Consider the following 24,873-nt stretch of genomic DNA (forward strand, 5'->3'; position numbering starts at 1 on the left):
TCATTTACATTAACAAATTGAAGCTGAACTCCTGCAGGTACAGGAACAATTTTGTTCCTTTTTGGGATAAAAAGTTTACATGAATAAATAAAAGCTGATCATTGTAGGCACCCGTCAGTGGTAAATGGTTTGTCTCAATGCTCTAACTGCTAGATCTGCAGGAGAGCTTGTTCTGTTGAAAAACAGACTTATTGGCTGGATTACCAGGTAAAAATAAAGGAGCAAAAAGCCTAAAAAAGAAAATAAATACAGCCATCACATCTAATAATTCGAAAGCAGCAAAATAATGTTTGCTTTACTGCTCAGTAGGGCTGGGTTCGTACTACTGCGAATTGGATGCGGGTTTCCTCGCATCCAATTCGCATAGCAGGAGATTGTGACCAGCTCTCTATGGAGCCAGTTCACACACCCCCGAAGCAACTCAGGAGTCCTGTGGACCATTTTAGTTCTGAATTCAGCCCAAAATTTGGGCTGAAATCGGACCTGAAACGGTGAATAGAGACCCACTGGACCCCCTAATGTGAGCCACTCCATGCTTTAGTGTGAACCCAGCTGCCCTCTCAGGACAATGGGTATCCTCAGACTGAAAAACAACAAAAAAGGAAAGGGTGCACTGACCTAGCACATTACCTCAATAAAATGTATTCCAAGATAAAAACCGCAATAAATATACTCCTTAAGCGATACCCCGAAGGAGCTACTTAAAGAGGAGTTTCCATTTGAAAAAAAAAATTTTTTAAGTCAGCAGCTACAAATACTGCAGCTGCTGACTTTTAATAATCGGACACTTACCTGTTCCAGGGTCCAGCGATGCGGTGGGGTTGAAGCTCTACTTGTCCCCACCTCCGCTCGGCGGTGCTGGCATTGCAACTGTGGGCACCCGGCTGTGGCTTCACAGCCGGGCACCCACTGCGCATACCGCGCAGTCATCTGGGACCTGTCATGTGTCCCAGATGACTGACAGGAGAGAGGGGGCAGAGCTGAGCCCTTCCTGCGCTAAGGGGAAGTAATGTCACCAGCCCATGCACTGAAGGAGGCAGACTACGAGAGACCCCCTAGCAACAGGCATTTAGAGGTAAGTTAAAAAAATATATTTTTCCAAAATTTTTTTTTTTTTTTTTTTTTTAGGAATTTAAATCATTTATTTTTTTTGTTTGCAAAACCACTTTAAGTATGTTTGTTCCGTACTTTGTTATTAGGGTTGAGATGCAGTCTCAGCCCCTTTGGCACACCTGGTAATAGTGTAAGTGCAATGACCAATGAGAAACTCACACGTTGTGATAACACACAGAAATTGTCTTTACAGCAATATTTCTGTGGAAAAGTAACAGACGGTAACAGTATATTCAAGTACTCAACTGGAGAGCAATAACTGAGATTAAGAGCAATATAGCTCAATACTATATTCAGGCTGCTTTCAGGGGATTCCAAACCAGAGAATAACCCCAAGAACAGACGTACAATTAAATGGGAAATAATTCACAATATGACACTTTATAGTGATTTGGTTACTGCTACTCAAATATGGCTCTATGAGTTCAGGCAGGAGGAGAGTAGAAGACTGGCCCTCTTTATGTCAGACCTCTCTCTTCTCTCTCCTGACACCACAGGCCCAACTACAAACACTGGGGGTTATTTACGAAAGGCAAATCCACTTTGCACTGAAAGGACACTTGGAAGTGCAGTCGCTCTCAATCTAAGGGGTAGATCTGAAATGAGTGAAAGCTCTGCTGATTTTATCATCTAATCATGTGCAAGCTAAAATTCTGTTTTTTACTTTCCTTACATGTCCCCCTCAGATCTACAGTGACTTTACTACAAAGTGCACTTTCATTATGCACTTGCAGTGCAAAGTGGATTTTCCTTTAGTAAATAACCCCCACTGTTTTAAAATCAACATTCAATGGATTAGCTTTCCAGATAAACTGTCCTGCACACCCACTGCATATACAGAAACATGAGTATGTGTGTGCGGGCTTATATGGCACTAGTAACTTCAGTCCCTTTGAAGAAATATGAGGTTTTGTATCTTCAGCTCGCCACTCTTGTTGGTGCACTTAAAGCGGGACTGTACTGCGGAAAAAAATATTAAAAGCCAGCAGCTACAAATACTACAGCTGCTGACTTTTAATAAATGGACACTCACCTGTCCCGGGGTCCAGCGATGCCGGCAGCCGAGGCCGATCGATCGCTCAGCTCGCGGCTGCTGCCGCCACCATTCTAGGTGAGGGAATCAGGAAGTGAAGCGAATCGGCTTCACTTCCCGGTTCCCTACTGCGCATGCGCGAGTCGCGCAGGGCAATAGGAGTTGTCCGCGCTGTCTCTGGGACCCGTGTGTGTCCCAGCAGACAGCGCGGCAGGACAGGAAATGGCATAGACTCCCACGGGAGTCTATGCCCGGAAATGGGTGTAAATACCTGTCTTTGACAGGTATCTGCACTCCCCTCCCCCCTGAAAGGTGCCAATTGTGACACCGGAGGGGGGGAGGGTTCCGATCAGCGGAAGTTCCACTTTAGGGTGGAACCCCGCTTTAAACACCTAAATAGCAGGGCCAAGCAACACAAATGGCCCAGATTATCAAGTAAAGAATGCAGGATCTTCCTCAGCAAGGTGAAAGGAAAATGGTGTCTGTGTCTCTGCATCTGAATGACCTTGTGCCCTGCTGCACTACAGGTGTCAGAAAGGGGACTAAGAGCAATGATGTCTGTATACAGTGTCCATACAACTCTATTTGTGTGCAATGTTCATGTTTCCAAAAGCCCTCTCGCCCAATCCTGCGGTCAAGGCCCAAACAAACGTCCTGGAACAAGCAGGCTCTTCTAGTGACCCAACTGGTCAACTCACACTGGAATGCTTCACACCATCAGTGCAGGTGCATCCGGAAAGGCACCTGGGATCCCCTCACAGGCTGGATGTTCTGACTGGCTGTGGATGCCTAAAATAACGCGGTGGACAGACCTGGGAGGCAGACCCTCTCCCCTTGGTCTAATCTCTTCCTCTCCCTCATGTAGTCTGAGAAAATCCCCCTCAGATCATCAAGATTGAGTCTCTACTTCCTTTGCCCCCAGAGCAGGCTGGAGGTTGTAGTCCTAAAACCGTGTAATCTCAATGTGAAACTTGAGCCCTTAAACTACAATTCCCTGTATGCTTTGCTTCCTGGTGTTAATCACTCCGCTGAAAGGATGTGATGACACAGTCTTAGGTGGCACTAGAGGGAAACAGTGTCACTGCAACAATGTTGCAGAGTGTCTTCTGATACTGCAGGTAAGATAGCCAGCTTCCTGCTACACTCACAAATGTGAATTAAATAAACGCATGTCATAGCAAGTGGCATCAACTGCCTGAAGGTCTAATCAAGTCTATTGGTACTGCCAGTAGACCAGGAGGCCCCTGTACACACGGTCGGAAATTCAGACGGAACAGGTCCGATCAGACCATGTTGTCGGATAATCCGACCATGTGTGGGCTACATCGGACTTTTTCCATCGGAATGTCCGACCAACAAAGTTTGAGCGCTGAATATAAAATTTTCCGACAACATGATCCGATCTGACTTTGTCCGATCGTTTGTAGAGAATTCCGATTGGACAAAGTGCCACGCATGCTCAGATCAAATTACGAGACCAAAGCTATTGGCTTCTAGCCCGCAACGTAGTCCCATCATAACGAACGAATGTCATCACGTTCCAAACGATAGGATTTTCCGACAACTTTGTCTGACCGTGTGTATTAACACCAGTTTCGGACAAAATCCGTCAGAAAAAATTCAACGGATTTTGTTGTCAGAATGTCCGACCGTGTGTACAAGGGCTTAGAGGACACTGGCCCATGCCATGATACTTGAAGAGAAGTGGTTTAACCTTAAGCTGCATAGGGGGATTTTTACTATCAGGGCGGTGAGGTTGTGGAATTCTCTTCCACAATCTGTGATGTCGGCAGGAAATATAGATAGTTTTAAAAGACTCTCCTCTATGGGGGATCGGATGAAGACGGATCGTAGAGTCTGTTTTCATCCAATCCAATCCACCAGATGGATGGAAAAGTAGGGTCTCCATCCGCCACACTTTAGTGGATCGGAGCGGGTCGGATGTCAGCGTACATGCCACCGCTGACATCCGTCACCCCATAGACCTGTATGGAGCGTCCGTTCATGCCTGCCTAAAAAACTGACAGGCGGACCTGAACGGTCTGCCCATGTGAAAGGGGCCTAAAGGTACCTATTAATGGAAACGTTTTAAAGTGGTACCCGCATAACTTTGGCCATATAGCAGATGTTATGGTCAGGTGTCAATAAACTTTTGGCCATATGGTGTATTTGCAGGTTAGTAATCATTCATGCTCTGGTCTCCTTCAAAAATGGGGCTACTTGTTACCGCTACCTGAAGACTGGACATCAGATGCTACAGATGAGGAGTATGGCTACCTTTACTTACTGCATTGGCACTCCATACAGCTGCTTATGGAAATTCCCTCTATGTGAGAGCTCTAATGAGACTTGCAGGGATTCCTGTTTGGATAGGTTATTGGGTACTCTGCTAGGGTTGGCATTATTTTATCTTTCTGACAACAAATATCATAAATGTGAATGTTCAGTACCTCTGACTTTAAAAAGAGCTTTATATATATCAGCTGTAATGTTCCCATACATCTATCAGAGAAGTACTTACCGAGGCCGAGATGCCAAGAGTGGTTCACCCTTGCGACTAAGCGCAGTTTGCCCCCAGGAGGTGATACAGGGAACAAATGGCACAAAGAGGCACAGGCAACCCAGGTGGCAGGGGAAGCCTTGCGTGAAGGTCTGGTAGAGATGGACACCTTGTGTAGCAACTGGTTGATAGCTGCAGAGGGCGGGACGCCTGGCTGGGGGTCAAACACTGATAGTCCCAGATACAGGCACAGGCCCAGGTAAGGTGTCTTAGGGAGACACAAGCAAGTCCAGGTCACAGGCCGTGGGTCAGGGCAGGAGACAAGAGGCAAGTCCAGGTCACAGGCAGAGGGTCAAACACTGGAGAGAAGCGGAGTCCTTATAACAAAGCCAAGGGTCAAATCCAGGAGAGAAGCAGCAGCATCAAAGAACAATCTCAGGTAACAGGAGCTGAAGACAAACCAGCAATTGGTGCGTGCACCAGAGCAGCTTTTATAGGCCGCCAGGGGGACGCTAAACGTGCGCCAATGCGCACAGGCGTGCGCCAGTGCGCATGTGCGTGCACCTGAGCGCCGGACCGCAAATGCGCATGCGCCGGAGCGCCGTTTCACTGTGCATGTGCGCAGGGACACGGCTGAGGTGCCTGGATGGCCTGAACCCCTGACAACATCATCATTTAATACTGTATTATCTAAATCACAAAATACATCAGATTATCTTTTCCCATATGTGAAGTGTATAGATGAACGCCACGCCAAAAATAATAAAACACTCAAATGTGACAAAAATATAAAAATATTAAAGCTGCTCCCCTGATTGCACAACTTGGTCAATAAGAAATGGTAATAAATAGAGGGTGCTGGTAAATATAGTAGTGATATTAACAATGATGAATATCAATATATGTGTGTGAAATACCAACAAATATAGACTCAATAGACAGTTATAGGTCAGTTATTGGAAGACTAAGCTAGTGCCGGCTAGGGCAGCACAAAACCTAAATACAATACTAGGTCAGTTATTGGAAGACTAGGCTAGTGCTGGGTACCATTGTGATCAGAAGTACATTTACAGTATTAATACGTAAAATAAGTAAACTGGTACTTTAATCAAACAGCTTTCAAAGTTTTTTTCAGAAAGATCAGTGAAAGACAATATCTAATTGGTTGTGCTAGGTTTCTGCTTTTTGGACACTGTTCGAATAAAAGGTTCAAGCAAGCTTTCAAGCATCTAATCCAGGCCTAGAACAAGGCAAATCTCCCTTTGTCCTTTTTACTGAAAAGAACATCTAAACTCCAAGAACAAAACTGTAATACACTGCATCTTATCAGCCCTTAGATGTGGTGGCTGCAATCGTTTTTTTCACGTTTTACTAGTACTAGTAACACTTTCTGTCCCAAGGTGACAACACTCACTCACTGCACTGTATCTATGGAGCAGCAGTGCTGTCATCCCAGGATGGAATATATGTTAGGAATGGAGAACCTCTCCTCATTTCCCTAACATATAGAGGGGTGGGGGGAAATTTTCTGATCCACACAAAGAAATGAGGACCACCAATATCAGTGGAGAAAAAGCAGAGAGTCCGGGAAGCTGTTAGTTCAATAGATGGCAGGATCACAGGTTCTTTTTGCACTTATCAAGCAGATATTTCAAAACACTTTTAGTTGTATATTTAACAAAATGGATCTTTAGCTTTATTGTTCGGGTTGGCATTCACTATAATAATCTCTTACCCTCGCTTACAATATTCTCTGCAGTGTAGCCATGGCCTCTCTGTTCACCCTGCATAGGCCAATAAACATTATCTCATGTACTAAAAGCAATATAAATGGCAGTGTTTGAAATATTATTAATTTGGAAAACACATGATATTGAAGGCACTAGTAGCATGAAGAGAATATAATAAACATGAATTACGCAAGTTTACAAAAATCTAAATAGGAATTATTCAATTTTATGTACACACAAACACACATCAATATTGTTATTAAATGCTCTTCCTAGAAGGATTTAATAACATAACCAAATCAATTATAAGGACACTTATCACATTGCTGGGATGACATATGGGAAAAGATATGGTAATAAATAGAGGGCGCTGGTAAATGTAGTAGTGATACTGACAATGATGAATATCAATATATGTGTGTTAATAATTAAACAACAAGATATGTATAGACTAGAGCATAGACTCAATAGACATAAGTGCTTGACTAAAACACAATAGCGTGTACAACAATAGTGATCAATCACACTAATACACACAAGGGTGATTAGAAAGTCCCAATTGTAATAACCACAATTGTATTGTGGACACTGAGGTCTTCTAGGCGTATATAAAATCTTCTATGTGAATAGTAGAAATTCCTTCACCAGGAAGAGGAAACAACACCCCACAGTGCTGACTATTGAATCTGCTTATCAGATACAAATGACTTCTTTAATTAAAAAAAGTCATAAAGGCTTGTACAGGATTGTGCCTGCTCACTATGGAGACTGGATGTCAATGGGAAAACCTCCTCCCCGGATGGATAGGCATGGGATATGAAAGGAAAAATGGATGCCTCCATTTGGATCCATCCAAAAACATTGAAGGGTGGGTCTGGTACATTCTGTGCAATGAGGTTTCTCAATCCCGGGGCTCTTCTGTAAATGAACTTGGGTTTGTCTGGAAGTGAAGATTGGAAGTCCCTATCTTTGAGCAAAATTGGCCAGAATTTTTAAAAAATTGTTTCCATTTGTTTGTACTGACAATAGAAGCCTGAAAGAAAAGCCGATTCCCCCTTATATTCCTTTTTGGGTTTGGTGACCAGAAGTAACTGTCTATCCTTTGCCGACACCTGTCCAACAAGTTTCTCAAGTGTATGCAATGGATAGCCCTTCTCCAGGAATCTATTTGTTAGAACTTGCGCCTGTAGAAGGAAATCGGCATCATTATGGCAATTTCTCTGTATTCTCATGTACTGTCCCTTAGGAACAGCGCCTATCCACTGCGGATGATGGCAGCTGTGGGTTGGCACAAATGCATTTCTGTCCGCCTCTTGAAGAACGTTGTTGTGACAATAGTATTCTGAAATTTAGCGAGTGTCCAGGTAGTTGACAGTGGTTAAACTGTGTTCTGCCATAAATTTTAAACCATACCTATTATTAATTTTTCCTAGGAAAGCTACACTTGGGGCATACTGTGCCCCCATGGCGATACCACCTGTTTGATTATAATAATCATTGAGCGCCCAAAAATAGTTGTTTCCCATGGCTAGGGATAGTCCCTCCACCAAATAATTGGTTTAGGATTTGGTCATATTGGGCTCTTTTGACAGAGTCCATTAACTGCTTCCAATGCATCCTTCTGACGTATATTGATATATATAGCGACTCAATGTCAATTGTTACCATTAAAGTGATGTCAGTTACAGTGATGTTTTGTAAAAGTACAATTGGTTCCCTGCTGTCTTTTAAGTAGGATTGGCTCTGTGTAACTAGAGGCTGGAGGAGTTTGTCAAGATATTCCCCCAACCTGGAGTAGAGAGAGCCAATCCCACTCACTATAGGGCGGCCCAGTGGGCTCCCTTTATTCTTATATATTTTAGGTACTATATACAGCACCGGAATTTTTGTTGCATGTATTTGGAGATAATGAGCTTCTTTTTGGTCAAGTACTTTCTTGGCTACTCCTTTTTCTACCCATCATGCTAGTTCGGTTTTTAACCGTGGTGTGGGGTCGGTGCTCAGCTTTTTATAGAACTACCAAACCTGCCAATTATTGCCATTAAGTTGCCTTGCTTATGGGCAACTAGATATGCCCACCCAGGGTTTTGGATATTTGGGAGGGCTGTTAACATAGACACAAATTGTTTTTTTTTAGATTTTATTATAACCTATTATACCAATTTATCACATACAAAGTGCTATTTAATCATTGTTATATGTATGAGCATATGGACTATTTTATTTGTTTACAAGATTTAGGTAGGCCACTATAGCGCTGGTAGTGTGTATAGTGGGAACACTATTTTATATTATGTAAACTGACACTGCGGCTGCATATTACAAATTCTCCACTTATGCCTTGCGTCTACTTCAGGTTTGAATTAAGTTTCTTCTACCCTTTAAAGATTTTATCCAATATTGACGCTCTCATTAAATATCTATTGAACACTACATAAGTTGTTTTTTACTAGATGGGTGTCATAGTATTTCTGTCGGCGCCTATAATCACGCCCATTAGTCCGCCCCTTTTCAGTATAAATTACTGTTTCCTAGTTACGCATCCCTGAAGACATTCATACGAAACTATAGCCGCGTGGAACGCACGCCGACACCGGAGGTGGCTTATGGCTTACATGCTCAGCACCGCTATCAATAAGTGAACAGCCCCAGTGCTGGGTGGGCACCAACAAATCTAAGGGGCCATTTGGCTTTTTGTTATGTTTTTAAATTCTTTTAATAAACGTTATTACGCTATGGAGACATCAATTGTTCCTTTCATGTCCCACGCCTAACCATCCGGGGAGGAGGTTTTCCCATTGACATCCAGTCTCCATTGTGAGCAGGCACAATCCTGTACAAGCCTTTATGACTTTCTTTTTAATTGAAGAAGTCTCTGGTAAGCTGATTCAATATCCAGCACTGTGGGGTGTGGTTTCCACTTCCTGGTGAAGGAATTTCTACTATTCACATAGAAGATTTTATATACACCTAGAAGACCTTGGTGTCCACAATACAATTGTGGTTATTACAATTGGGACTTTCTAATCACCCTTGTGTGTATTAGTGTGATTGACCACTATTGTTGTACACGCTATTGTGTTTTAGTCAAGCACTTATGTCTATTGAGTCTATACTTGTTGGTATTTCACTCTTCTAATTGTTTAACTATTAACACACATATACAGTGCCTTGCGAAAGTATTCGGCCCCCTTGAACTTTTCAACCTTTTGCCACATTTCAGGCTTCAAACATAAAGATATAAAATTTTTATTTTTTGTGAAGAATCACCAACAAGTGGGACACAATTGTGAAGTGGAACAAAATCTATTGGATTTTTGAAACTTTTTTAAATAATAAAAAAATGAAAAGTAGGGCGTGCAAAATTATCCGGCCCCCTTGCGTTAATACTTTGTAGAGCCACCTTTTGCTGTGATTACAGCTGCAAGTCGCTTGGGGTATGTCTCTATCAGTTTTGCACATCGAGAGACTGAAATTCTTGCCCATTCTTCCTTGTAAAACAGCTCGAGCTCAGTGAGGTTGGATGAAAAGCGTTTGTGAACAGCAGTTTTCAGCTCCTTCCACAGATTCTCGATTGGATTCAGGTCTGGACTTTGACTTGGCCATTCTAACACCTGGATACGTTTATTTGTGAACCATTCCTTTGTAGATTTTGCTGTATGTTTGGGATCATTGTTTTGTTGGAAGATAAATCTCCGTCCCAGTTTCAGGTCTTTTGCAGACTCCAACAGGTTTTCATCCAGAATGGTCCTGTATTTGGCTGCATCCATCTTCCCCTCAATTTTAACCATCTTCCCTGTCCCTGCTGAAGAAAAGCAGACCCAAACCATGATGCTGCCACCACCATGTTTGACAGTGGGGATGGTGTGTTGAGGGTGATGAGCTGTGTTGCTTTTATGCCAAACATATCATTTTGCATTGTGGGCAAAAAGTTTGATTTTGGTTTCATCTGACCAGAGCACCTTCTTTCACATGTTTGGTGTGTCTCCCAGGTGGCTTGTGGCAAACTTTAGACGAGACTTTTTATGGATATCTTTGAGAAATGGCTTTCTTCTTGCCTCTCTTCTATAAAGGTGAGATTTGTGCAGTGTATGACTGATTGTTGTCCTATGGACAGACTCTCCCACCTCAGCTGTAGTTCTCTGCAGTTCATCCAGAGTGATCATGGGCCTCTTGGCTGCATCTCTGATCAGTCTTCTCCTTGTCTGAGCTGAAAGTTTAGAGGAACGGCCAGGTCTTGGTAGATTTGCAGTGGTCTGATACTCCTTCCATTTCAAAATGATCGCTTGCACAGTACTCCTTGGGATGTTTAAAGCTTGGGAAATCTTTTTGTATCCAAATCCGGCTTTAAACTTCTCCACAACAGTATTACGGACCTGCCTGGTGTGTTCCTTGGTCTTCATGATGCTCTCTGTGCTTTCAACAGAACCCTGAGACTATCACAGAGCAGGTGCATTTATACAGAGACTTGATTACACACAGGTGGATTCTATTTATCACCATCAGTCATTTAGGACAACATTGGATCATTCAGAAATCCTCGCTGAACTTCTGGAGTGAGTTTGCTGCACTGAAAGTAAAGGGGCCGAATAATTTTGCACGCACCACTTTTCAGTTTTTTATTTGCTAAAAAAGTTTAAAATATCCAATAGATTTCGTTCCACTTCACAATTGTGCCCCACTTGTTGGTGATTCTTCACAAAAAATTAAAATTTTATATCTTTATGTTTGAAGCCTGAAATGTGGCAAAAGGTTGAAAAGTTCAAGGGGGCCGAATACTTTCGCAAGGCACTGTATTGATACTCATCATTGTTAGTATCGCTACTATATTTACCAGCGCCCTCTATTTATTACCATATCTTTTCCCATATGTCATCCCAGCCATGTGATAAGTGTCCTTATAATTGATTTGGTTATGTTATTAAATCCTTCTGGGAAGAGCATTTAATAACATTATTGATGTGTGTTTGTGTGTACTGTGAGGGGTTAGCTCGGCAGCGGGTGTGTGTGACCCCCTGGATGGGTGCACTACACAAAATCAGGCACAGCAGACAGCGTTGTAGGTGGAAAAAACAAAAGGTGCAGTTTATTTATGCTACATGCAGTGAAAAATATAACAGCCAAACAAAGAAAAACATGAAAATAAATCCTGGTCAGCTTGACCTCTAATTACACACATAGATTCCCTGTCTAACAACTGAATGCAGCCTTGTGCTGCACCAGTCCCTATCTCTGTCTCTGTTGTAGAGGTTTGCCACACAGGCGTTAACTCACCGCACAGAACAGGTGTCACACTCCCCAGTCTATACAAACACAAAACTGGTTCCAGGATGGAGCATCTCCCTAAGCATGCTGGAGTTTTTTGTAGAGGTCTTAATGAGCCCACTTACTTCAGCTGGGCTCATTAACTCTTCCCCTATAGGACTCCCAGCACTCCCCTCTAGTTGTACAAGTCCGCATAAAGCCTGAATCTAGGGCATACATATTTTCCATCCTGGATACAACCAGGTGATTTTACCTGCGTGCTGCCACATACCCCCCCCCTCTTGTTTCAACCTTGGGGTTGTAACACAAGCAGTCAGACACGCATGTATCCGAGACAAAGCATCCACATTCCCCATTTTAACACCAGGGCGATGCTTAACTGTAAAGTTAAATTCCTGTAGGGCCAGGAACCACCTATTTACCCTTATATTTCCTTGTTTTGAGCCATCCACTTTAAAGGAGCGTGATCAGTCACCAGGTCAAAGTGCCTACCTAGCAGATAGTACCGAAGGGAATCTAGAGCCCACTTCACTGCTAAACATTCCTTCTCAATCATGGCGTAATTTACCTCATGGGACTTCAACTTCCTGCTGAGGTAAATGACTGGGTGCTCTTCCCCATACCAGACCTGGGATAACACTGCTCCTAACCCAACGTCTGATGCATCAGTTTGTACAACGAAGTCCTTAGAGAAGTCTGGTGAGTACAACACTGGCTGGCTACATAAGGCTGTTTTTAAGGACTGAAATGCTTCTTCAGCCTCTGGGGGCCATTTAACCATGACAGACTCTTTCCCTTTTGTCAGGTTGGTAAGGGGCACAGCCTGAGAAGCAAAATGGGGAATGAATCGTCGATAATAGCCAGCGATTCCCAGAAAGGCTAGTACCTGTTTCTTGCTGTTGGGACGTGGCCAACTCTGTATGGCCTCGACTTTATTGACTTGGGGTTTTATCACCCCCCTCCCAATAGTGTAAAGAAGATATTTGGCCTCCTCCTGTCCAATGGTACACTTCTTTGGATTGGCCATAAACCCAGCTTCCCGGATAGAGTCTAGGACTGCTTGTACTTTTGGCAAATGTGAGACCCAGTTTGTGCTATGGATAATCACATCATCCAGGTAAGCTGCAGCATATTTCTGATGGGGCCTCAGAATCTTATCCCTATTCCGCTGGAATGTTGCCGGTGCATTCTGTAACCCAAACGGCATTCTCTTATATTGGAATGCCCCATCTGGGGTTACAAACGCAGTTTTCTCCTTGGCCGACTCGGCCAGGGGAATTTGCCAATACCCTTTGGTGAGATCAAGAGTTGTCATATATCGGGCTGTTCCCAGCCGGTCAATCAACTCATCTATACGTGGCATGGGGTAGGTGTCAAATTTTGTAACTTTATTCAATTGTCGAAAATTGTTACAAAACCGCCAGCTCCCATCAGATTTGGGCACTAGTACGATAGGACTGGACCAGTCACTCTGGGACTCCTCTATCACATCCAATTCCAGCATCCTTTGAACCTCCCCACGTATTGCCTCCCGTCGGGCCTCTGGTATTCTATAAGGTTTTAGTTTTACCCTTTCTCCTGGCGGGGTGATAATGTCATGCTCTACACCAGATGTTTGTCCTGGCAGCTCAGAGAAAATCTCTTTGTTACGAAGTACAAACTCTTTAACCTCCTGTTGTTGGGGTTTCAATAAGGTGACTGCTATTCCAACCTGAGGAACTAAGCAATCAGACTGGGCTTGTGACAAAGTCTCTGCGACTAGGGATTCCCTATCCCTCCAGGCTTTCAGCAGATTGATGTGATAGATCTGTTCCGGCTCTCACCTTCCTGGTTGTCTAACCCTGTAGTTCACCTCACTAATTTTTTCAATTACTTCGTATGGACCTTGCCATTTGGCCAGAAATTTGCTTTCAACCGTAGGGACTAGCACCAAGACCCTATCCCCCGGGGAAAAAGTACGGGTCTTGGCCCCACGGTTGTACACTCTCTGCTGTGCTAACTGCGCTTGGGTCAAATGTTCCTTTACGATTGGCATTACCTGTGCAATTCTATCTTGCATCAGGGCGACATGCTCAATCACACTCCTGTGAGGAGAACTCTCATTTTCCCAAGTTTCCTTGGCGATATCCAGCAGCCCTCTTGGGTGTCTCCCATAGAGCAACTCGAAGGGTGAGAAACCCGTAGAGGATTGGGGTACCTCCCTAATGGCAAACATCAGATAGGGTATTAGACAGTCCAAATTCTTTCCATCTCTATCCACCACCTTCTTTAACATTTGTTTTAGGGTTCTGTTGAATCTTTCAACCAACCCATCTGTTTGGGGGTGATACACAGATGTACGCAATTGTGTCACTTTGAACAACTTGCATAGTTCTTTCATAACCCGGGACATAAAGGATGTACCTTGGTCCGTAAGCAGTTCCTTACAAATACCCACGCGGCTAAAAACAAGAGATAGCTCTTTGGCTATGGTTTTGGCCGAGGTATTTCGAAGAGGAATTGCTTCAGGATAACGGGTGGCATAGTCCAATATAACCAAAATGTACTGATGCCCCCTAGCGGACTTCATTATCGGACCTACCAAATCCATTGCGATCCTCTCAAAGAGGACCTCAATGACAGGAAGAGGTACCAGCGGGTTACGGAAATGTGGCATAGGTGCCGACTTCTGACACACAGGGCAGGAGGAACAATAATTTTCTGTTTCCTTCATGACCCCAGGCCAATAGAATCTCTGCAATACCCTCTCTCTGGTTTTCTCGGTCCCCAGATGACCTCCCAGAATGTGCCCATGGGCCAATTCTAACACCAACTTCCTGTAAGGTTTGGGCACCACAAGTTGCTCAATGGTTTCTTCTGCCCTTTGAGCCACTCGATACAGCAGGTCCCTTTCCATAGTGAAGTACGGGTAAGTGCAAGTCTTATCTGGGTTCAATAACTCGCCATCTATTTTCACCACATTTTCCTGTGCCTTTATTAGGGTGGGGTCTTTTAACTGTTCTGTGGCAAAATTTTCCCTGTGAACCTCAAGATCCGAAAACTCCACAGACGGCATGTTTTCATCTGAGGATGTTGGCTCCTCCCCAGTTTCTCGAGTTTCCCCCGCCAATACCGACAAGGGAAATTCAGGAGAGTCCTCACCACTCCCAGAGGAATTCTGGTCATCTTCCTGGTCTATAGGGGCACCAGTGGGGGGCTCAGGACAATCCCAGAGTTCCCAGAACTTTGGAAAATCCCTTCCCACAATAGCATCATGTGGTAAGTGAGACACTAACCCCACCTGATGAGAGAGGTTACCTTTGGGGGTCTCAAAAAACACTGAAGTTACAGGATACTCTCGGGTGTCCCCATGCACACAAATAACAGCCACCTTGTTCTTCCCAGAGACCTCTGTAGTAACTAATTCAGCTTTTATCAATGTTACCAGGCTACCTGAATCCAGTAACACATCAACATTTCTACCATTAATACACATTTTACATAAATGGCTGCAATATGTCCCTCTTGCCAGCAGCGGTAGCAAATAATCTTTTTCGCTGCCTCTTGCAGGCTGGGCTTCCCAGGCTACTCCGGCCAGACCTTAGGTAGAACTCCCCCCCTCTCACTCTCTCCACCCTCACCCCTTGGAGTCATTTGCTAGAGCCAGCTGTTTCAGTATCTCCTCCATGCTGGCCTTAAAAAAAAACTGCCCAAATTCTCCACCAACTGTGAGGGGTTAGCTCGGCAGCGGGTGTGTGTGACCCCCTGGATGGGTTCACAATACAAAATCAGGCACAGCAGACAGCGTTGTAGGTGGAAAAAACAAAAGGTGCGGTTTATTTATGCTACATGCAGTGAAAAATATAACAGCCAAACAAAAGAAAAACATGAAAATAAATCCTGGTCAGCTTGACCTCTAATTACACACATAGATTCCCTGTCTAACAACTGAGTGCAGCCTAGTGCTGCACCAGTCCCTGTCTCTGTCTCTATTGTAGAGGTTTGCCACACAGTCGTTAACTCACCGCACAGAACAGGTGACACACTCCCCAGTCTATACAAACACAAAACTGGTTCCAGGATGAGCATCTCCCTAAGCATGCTGGGGTTTTTTGTAGAGGTCTTAATGAGCCCACTTACTTCAGCTGGGCTCATTAACTCTTCCCCTATAAGACTCCCAGCACTCCCCTCTAGTTGTACAAGTCCGCATAAAGCCTGAATCTAGGGCATACATATTTTCCATCCTGGATACAACCAGATGATTTTACCTGTGTGCTGCCACAGTACATAAAATTGAATAACTCCCATTTTGATTTTTGTAAACTTGCGTAATTCATTTTTATTCTATTCTCTTCATGCTACTAGTGCCTTCAATGTCATAGAAAAATGTGCTATCCAAATGAATAATGTTTCAAACACTGCCATTTATATTGTTTTTAGTACATGAGATGTTTATTGGCCTATGCAAGGTGAACAGAGGGGCCATGGCTACACTGCAGAGAATATTGTAAGCGAGGGTAAGAGATTATTATAGTGAATGCCAACCCGAACAATAAAGCTAAAGATCCATTTTGTTAAATATACAACTAAAAGTGTTTTGAAATATCTGCTTGATAAGTGCAAAAAGACCTGTGATCCTGCCATCTATTGAACTAACAGCTTCCCGGACTCTCTGCTTTTTCTCCACTGATATTGGTGGTCATCATTTCTTTGTGTGGACCAGAAAATTTCCCCCCACCCCTCCATACGTTAGGGAAATGAGGAGAGGTTCTCCATTCCTAACATATATTCCATCCTGGGATGACAACACTGCTGCTCCATAGATACAGTGCAGTGAGAGAGTGCTGTCACCATGGGACAGAAAGTGTTACTAGTACTAGTAAAACGTGAAAAAAAATTATTGCAGCCACCAGATCTAAGGACTAATAAGATGCAGTGTATTACAGTTTTGTTCTTTTAGTTTAGCCGTCCTTTTCAGTAAAAAAGGACAAAGGGAGATTTGCCTTGTTCTAGGCCTGGATTAGATGCTTGAAAGCTTGCTTGAACCTTTTTATTCGAACAGTGTCCAAAAAGCAGAAACCTAGCACAACCAATTAGATATTGTCTTTGACTGATCTTTCTGAACAAAACTTTGAAAGATGTTTGGTAAAGTAGCAAGTTTACTTATTTTACATATTAATACTGTAAATGTACTTCTGATCACAATGGTACCCAGCACTAGCCTAGTCTTCCAATAACTGACCTAGTATTGTATTTAGGTTTTGTCCTGCCCTAGCCGACCTGACTAAACTTGTGCACCCCCTAATTTAAATATGACCCACCCCTTCCTGTCAAGGCCACACCCCTTGCTGTTTAAGAATCGCCCTGAAATTTCAAGTGGGGACACTAGTTCTTAGGGCCTTGGGGGGGGCGCAATGGATTCCCTTAATTTGCATAGATTTCCTCTCACTTCCTGTTTGGCTACGGGGCAGGAAGTGAAGGGAAAGCTCTGCAATGGGACAGGGATGGTAAAAAATAAATTGACTGACTATAACCCTCCCTTACTCTTTCCAAAATGGGAATGTTGCCCCTAGTTCTACTTTATGCACAAATTTCTGATAATTTTATGGCGAGGACTAAAAAGATATAACAATGCCAGTGGTGCAGCAGAAAACATATAGCACAGTGAGGAAGGTTTGTGGTCCAGGATGATAGGACAGTCAAAATTAGAAGCAGCGCCCCCCCCCCTTCACAGTTGCGGAATGCCAGCCGCCCGCATAATGAAAGCAGTGCGGCTGCTTTATGGGGGAGCTAGACTTATTTGCCCCTCAGCCCATTCCACCCCATAAGAATGGCGCTAGCCGGTGGGGACTCTTTGCATGCTGCCCCCCCGCAAAGTGCTACCCTAGGCCTGGACCTTGTTGGCCTAGGCCAGGATACAGTGTTGATACTGGCCCATGTGTGGTAACTTCAATTAAAGATCTCTCTCCTTTTCCTCCTCTCCCCCCTCTCATCGTCTTCCTCTTCCTTTTCCTCCTCCTCCTCCCCCCTTTTTTTTTTTTTTTCCTGTCTCTCTTTTTCTCTCCTCTCATAAGAAATTGGTCAGGTATAAAAAATTCAGTCATACAATACTCTATTTTGGTAAGGGGTAATGTTGGATGCTGTGGTTTGAATGAAATCTAATGTTAATATATCCATTTTTATTTATAGGGTTTCCTCACTGGCTTCAATGTTCAGCGTGATTCCCACAATCTGCTTTGGATTTCAGGTAAATTGCAAAAACTGACAGCTAGGTACATATCGTCTAATTTCATTGACACTAAATGATATTCCTATTCTACAAAAATAACCCATACACATCCACTACTTAATGGCCCTGCAGTCTAGTTCTCAGGAAATTGTTTCCTACTGTGTTTTTCTGCCTCCTCCCAAACTGCTCCTTTTCCTCCTCACTTCTGTTTGTTTGGAACTAACAGTGTATGTCAGTCACACAGTCATTAGTACTGCACACTATGAATCCTATAGTCCCTAGTCCATTTTTGGAGCCATTGAGAACAATACAGGATGTCAGATCACAACCGCAAAAAAAAGAAAAAAAAATTGGATGAGGCTGTGAGCAAAATAAGTGTGTGTGCGTATGTTTGTGTGTGTGCGTGTGCGCACAAGCGCACGTGTGTGTGTTTTATTTATTTATTTTTTGCAGTACATACTGGTATAGATTTTTTTATTTAAAGCAGTCATGTTTTCATCTTTCCATCTATTATATCTCCTGCCCTTGTTTTAACTTTGTATAGTAAAATATTTACTTCCTGATTTTTGTCTGGTAAAAAGCCTAGGCTTATGACATCAGGCACAGCTCTCTCGCTCGCTCTCATGAAAGTTTGCCAGTCATAAGACGGCCAATGAGAGCTGCAGGATGAGTCATAAGAGGACCAATGAGAGCTGCAGGGCTGGAGCTGTGCCTCTGTGTGTCTGTGTAAATCCAGGAAGTGAATAGGCAGCAGCTTCAGCTGCCCACCGTTAAAATGGTTGCAGCCAGACTCAGCGGAGGGAGATTTCTGCAGCATATTTGGCAAGTACAGAATCACAGTATATATAAAATAATATGCAAAGTGGTTGGAGGGAAGCTTAAGAATGGCAAAGATGTTTTTATTACGAATTATGTGAGCAGACTGCAGCTCTTTAACCACTTGGGATCCGCGCTATTGCCAAATGACGGCATTAGCGCGGACCTACATTTCCGGGACTACGTCTATTGACGTCGTCCCGTGTACGAGCGGCCTGCGCGCCCCCTGAGGGGCGCGCGCGGCGCGCTCTGTGATCGGCGAGTCCATGAGACTCGCCTGATCACCGATCCGTGCAAGGGGTCGATCCCGACCCCTTATCACGTGATCAGCTGTCAGCCAATGACAGCTGATCATGTGATAGAACGGAGCCGGTAATCGGCTATTATTCCTCCTCGCGCTGACAGCGCGAGGAGAAAAAAAAAAAGCCGATCACCGGCGGCCGTGATCGGGACATCAGTCCCGATCACGGCCATCAATACAAGGGACCACCTGCCACCTGCCAGTGCCCACCTGCCTCCCGCAGTGCCATCCTGAAGTAAAAGTAAGTGCCCCCCGTCAGTGCCCCCCGTCAGTGCCCATAGTGCCCACAGTGCCACCCACAGTGCCAACCACAGTGCCACCCCACAGTGCCACCCACAGTGCCACCCACAGTGCCCACAATCTGCCTCAAAGGTGCTGCACCCCAGTGCCACCCATCAGTGCCCAGCAGTGCCGCCCATCAGTGCCCAGCAGTGCCGCCCATCAGTGCCCAGCAGTGCCACCTATCAGAGCCACCTATCAGTGCCACCTATCAGTGCCCATCAGTCCCATCTATCTGTGGTACCTATCAGTGCCCATCCGTGCCACCGCTCCGTACCACTTATCCGTGCCACCCATCCGTGCCATCTTATCTGTGCGCATCTTTGCCCATCAGTGCCGCCTTATCTGTGCCCATCGGTGCCGCCTTATCTGTGCCTATTAGTGCCGCCTTAACTATGCCTATCAGTGCCCACCAGTGCAGCCTATCAGTGCCCACCAATGCAGCCTATCAGTGCCCACCAATGCAGCCCATCAGTGCCCACCAATGCAGCCTATCAGTGCCGCCTAATCAGCGCACTTCAATGAAGGAGAAAAATGACCCGTTTGCAAAATTTTATAACAAACTATTAAAACATGATTTTATTTTATTTTTTTTTTGCATCTTTTTTTGTTTGTTTAGCAAAAAATAAAACTCCGAGCTGTAACTAAATACCACCAAAAGAAAGCTCTATTTGTGGGAAAAAAATGATAAAAATTTCATTTGGGTACAGTGTTGTATGCCCGCGCAATTGTCATTCAAAGTGCATCAGCGCTGAAAGCTGAAAATTGGTCTGGGACTGAGGGGGGTTTAAGTGCCCAGTAAGCAAGTGGTTAAACTGCAGTTTAGGGTCACTTTAAGTTACATATGGTTTCTGTTCTGAGAGATAATGCTATGCAGAATATGGTTCCTTTCTTTTGGTCCTGGTCCCCATGCTTATTAAAATATTCAAATAGCACAGTTTGATTTGAATCAGGCAATAGTCAAGAATATCCCTGAAGAGTAGGTTACACAATGGCAATGCTGTATTGACTTGTAAAAAGAAATTTCCTGAAAAAGGAACTTGGATATTAACCTCAAAATATACCACCCTAATTCCTAAAAAGATGGGACGCTGTGTAAAATCTACACAAAGACAGATTGCAACGATTTGCAAATCTTATAAACACATACTTTATTCACAATAGAAAATATAAAACATATCAAATATTTAAAGAGGAGGTCCGCCGAAATTCTTTTTTTTAAATGTCAGCAGCTACAAATACTGCAGCTGCTGACTTTTAAAATATGGACACTTACCTGTCCAGTGCTTTGGCGGAAGAGGAGACGCATGGCAGAGACAGCCCAGAAGGAAACTTGAGGAGCGGACACCAGAGCTGCCGATGCCCGCACTCCCGGAGAGAAGGAGAGGAAACCACAGCCCACCACACGAGCGGGTACGTGCCGAACCATCTTCGAGGTGGGAGGTTTACTGTCGGTCGCCCCTGGTGGCTGGGGGAGGGGGGATGCTGTCAGTGCCGTGCCCCCGGGGGGGTTTGCTGTTAGTGCTGCACCGCTGGGTGGGTGGTTTTTGTTTGACGCCCCCCCAAAAGAAGAACCCACAAGCCGCCACTGCTTCTGTGACACTCTGGCTCTCTCTAAAATGCCCTTCTTACACCCAATCATGTTACTAATATGTTGCCTATTGACCTAATTCATTGCAAAATATTCTTTCACCTCCTTTTGTTGCCCTGTTCCAACATGTTGTTGCTATCAATTTCAAAATTACATCCTTTTTTTCTTAAAATTGTACATTTTTTCAGTTTACAGTTAAACTTTTTTGGAATTGGGCATATATCTTCAAGTAGTACTGAACCCTTAGATTGCTGCTAGTTTGCCAAAGCACTGTGTATTATAAACCATAGCTAGCTTTTACATTTTTGTTTTCTCCGCATCACTTTACAGCCACTTCTCTGGCCTCATGCACACTGGGTGTTTGGCCCCAGTGCATGAGATTCCAGCATTTTGGTGTAGGAAGAAGGCAAAGGTGCACTGTCCAACCCCGCTGTTGGCAGCATGTAAAAGTCTGAGAGGCTGAAGGCTGGACAGTGCACAGAATGGTATGTACATTTAGAGCACTATGTGTGCTGGGACAAATGCCCAAAACTCAGACATTCGTTCTTGGGCACATACTGCCCTAAATGCCAGTACCGCTGGGTGCACTATCCAACCCCGTCCAAATGTCACAACTTTTAGTCTCACACCATTTTGTACAGGCTGCCGTCGAGGGGGCTGGAAAGTGCACCTGTACCTTCAACCCATCCCAAAATGCCAGGATACCAAGTACCGGGGCTAAACATCCAGTGTGCATGAGGCCTATCTACATGCATGCAATCACTCAAGCGGCAGCTGCGGGTCACTGCTCAGAATGAGCTTCCTTATGGTTACAACCACAGAACATGCTGCCATTTACCATCAGCACAACCGCTTATATCCATTGGAAAAAATGTGACAGGGTGATAGCGCAGGAGCCAATTTGGTTGACATAGACAGTGCTGTCTCCTTTATAGTAGTAATGGCCTTATCAAGGATTTTAATGACAGACTCCTATTATGACTTGAATTTAAATTAACATTTTAGGTAATTGGCTTTAAATCTACTGAAAATGGCCTACATTTTAGGTTATCAAGGCAGTAAGTCAAAGAAACTCTTTCATTGAGTTTTTTTATTATTTACATTTGACTTGTTTTTTTATTGACTTGACATTTTTTGCTAACCATGCATAACACTAGAATAAAAAGGATTTATATTTTCTTGTTTTGGATGTGAGCAAATCTGTATTCAGCAAAATGCTATCCGTACATAAGAAGCCTTCAGTAAGAATGTTATATGGAGTGACTGCCCATTAGTAGTGTAACTGCTGTGTATAGCCAACAGCAATCCCGTCTTTCAGCTTTAATGTCTTGAAAGGGGACATACCAACTGATGTGACATAACTGCCTGTTTTCTGCTTTCCAGTGCCATGAAGCTTGTATCACAATTTACAGCAGCATGAGGAACAAGTGCCTGTCTAATTGGATAGCGGTGTCTGTGGTGTCCATGCTGATCTGCCTTCTTATTTACTCGCTGACAGGTAGACAATTGCAGCTTTTCTTTCATCCACATTATACGCTTCCATAACACATAGTTAGACTTGGAACATAATATGTTAGACTACAAGAAACTGAAATTTTGTTGGGTGATCTAAACTAATTGTATACCAAATTTTTTTTTTGATACAGGTTGATATATTTTGTACATCGTTGAGCTTTCATTTGCACGACTGCCTTGTACACACGATCAGATTTTCCGCCAACAAAACCGTGGACTTTTGTCCGAGGGGAGTTGGCTCAAACTTGTCTTGCATACACACGGTCACACAAATGTTGGCAAACAATTATGAATGTAGTGACGTACTAGATGTACTACATGTATTTTCAGCTCTTTAGCGCCAACCTTTGGGCTCATTCTGCTAATTTCGTGATAGTAGAAGTTTGAGTGTTGTTTAACGCTTTTCTTTTTGCGTTTTTCATTTAGCGCTTTTCAGTTGGCGCTTTTCATTTCGTGCTTTCCAGTTCTTTTCTGAACGACCATTCGTCAACCAGACATGTTGCATAATCGCAGGAGATAACGCGTTGGAGTTATTTCTTTGACATCATTTTTTTGGTTGAATAATAATGATTTGATTTGGTATATTTTCTATATTTTTGGATGCATAGAATGCACTTTTTGGTTAAGTTCTATTGGCAGATAGCATGTCTAATTTTCTTTTTTTTCTTTTTTTTAATGCACAATAAAAAAATTGTGTAGAATAATACTTGGCTATGTGTTTTACTTCAAATGACAGTTTGGGAGTAGGCAGTTACATTTAAAAAAATACAATGTAAAATTGACAAGGGACACCAACATAGTTGTATCTTTGATCTTAAAAACGACGGAATAATGGTGTTGTGGTAACTTGCCCCCCAAAACAAAAAAAGCATAATAATATTATTCTTGATATCACTAGAAAAAAAATCCTTTGAAATTTTTTTTGCCATAGCTCCATCAGTATCACCAGCAAAGCAGCTTCATTATTATCCCATAAAGAAGAGAATGTGCGCTGCATTTCGAGATTTAATTATTTGCCACATAACGAATGTTAATTCTCCGATACGAACGATACTTTACAAGACCGACTGCTTCCGACTTTGTTTTCCGACACGATCGGAAAATCCGACAACACACATTTGTTGGCGGAAAATTTGAAGACATGCTAGCCTACATTTGTTGGCGGAAAGTCCGGCAACAATTGTCTGATGGAGCATACAACCCGTTGGATTTTCCGCCAACAACCTGACATCGAACATTTACCATCAGAAAGTCCAATCGTGTGTACGGGGCTTTAGACTTTAACAGACCATGTGTCTGCTCTGGGGCCCCCTAGTGCTATAAAATTCACATGACTACAGCCCTAGCAGATCATGTGACTGCTCTGGTGCCCCCTTGCACTGTAAAATTGACATTACTACAAGTCTAGCAGACCAGGTCACTGCTATGGGGCCCCCTAGCATTATAAAATTGGCATGACTCTAACTTAGCAGACAATGTGCCTGCTCTAGGGCCTGCTAGCACAGTAAAATTGGCACGACTACAACTTGGGAGACCATGTTACTGCTCTGAGGCCTGTTGGCACTGTAAAGATTTACATAGATATTAATAGCATTTGGCAAATTATTTTGGATATAATGAATGTTGGTACATTAGTTACTCGATATCAGGGTGGATATATATCAATGATTTTTTTTTTATTGGATTTGTTTGATTTTTAATGATTTTTAAAAATTTTTTTTATCAAATTTATTTTAGTAAAATGCTTTTGGAGTAAAAATGTATCTAAAGATAATTTTCTATTTAATATAGATTCATTTTGTTTATTCAGCATGAAGTGGGCCTTAGTTACATACCGTGAGGCTGTATATTCTGCATTACTTACATTTTTGGTAAACTCCAAGCTCTGCAAGCTGAGATAACATGCATATGCACTAAATTATTGTATTCACCCAATTTCACAGTAACCATTAGATAAAAAGTTCAGGAATATTCCTTTATTCCATTGTTTTGCAAATCTATGTACACTGCAAACTGCATGATTGAATTGGTTCTGATATCGCTGTTTTACTAATCGAACAACTTATTATGCTAAATAGGAAACCTTAATTTTGCTTGCAAATATTAAATATTCTAACTACCAGCAAGAATAAGTCCTTACATTTAAAGAGCACCTGTCATTTCAGATCCATCATGGCAGTGCCTGTTAGCGGGCATCCACTCACCTGCTGCCGCCACGTCCCTCACATTGTTGTGTCACTGCTGCATCACCAGCCGTCCCATTAAAGTAAATGGGACTGTCAATGAGTCAACAGCGGGTCAGAGGAGGAGCCGCTTTAGGAAAGAGATGGCAGTTGGTCTTTAAAAATTATGATTTAAATCGAGTTGATTTTAAATCAAGCCTTTTTACTAGTGATGTAAATCGACTTGATTTAAATCAAATCCACCCTGCTTGATATGGTTTCATAATCTTGTTAGGTGCAACAAGACTTCCTTTCATACTCATTACAGGGCTGGGTTTTATTTTAATTGCCATGCCATTG

The 24,873-nt window shown here is 43.2% G+C and overlaps 1 protein-coding gene across 1 annotated transcript in view; it reads left to right on the top strand.

Moving 5' to 3' along the window:
* The window catches only part of SLC38A8 (solute carrier family 38 member 8), a 121,639-nt gene that overhangs the window by 76,370 nt on the left and 20,396 nt on the right, over window positions 1-24,873 (top strand). Inside the window, exons 5-6 of the mRNA XM_077455749.1 lie at window positions 17,810-17,867; window positions 22,220-22,334. Of these exons, the coding sequence (XP_077311875.1) occupies window positions 17,810-17,867; window positions 22,220-22,334 (173 nt within the window). The remainder of the gene's footprint in view (window positions 1-17,809; window positions 17,868-22,219; window positions 22,335-24,873) is intronic.

The sequence above is a fragment of the Lithobates pipiens genome, unplaced genomic scaffold (genome assembly GCF_037356315.1).
Source record: "Lithobates pipiens isolate NorthernLeopardFrog02 unplaced genomic scaffold, aLitPip1_a1.2 Scaffold_10, whole genome shotgun sequence".
NCBI lineage: Eukaryota > Metazoa > Chordata > Amphibia > Anura > Ranidae > Lithobates > Lithobates pipiens.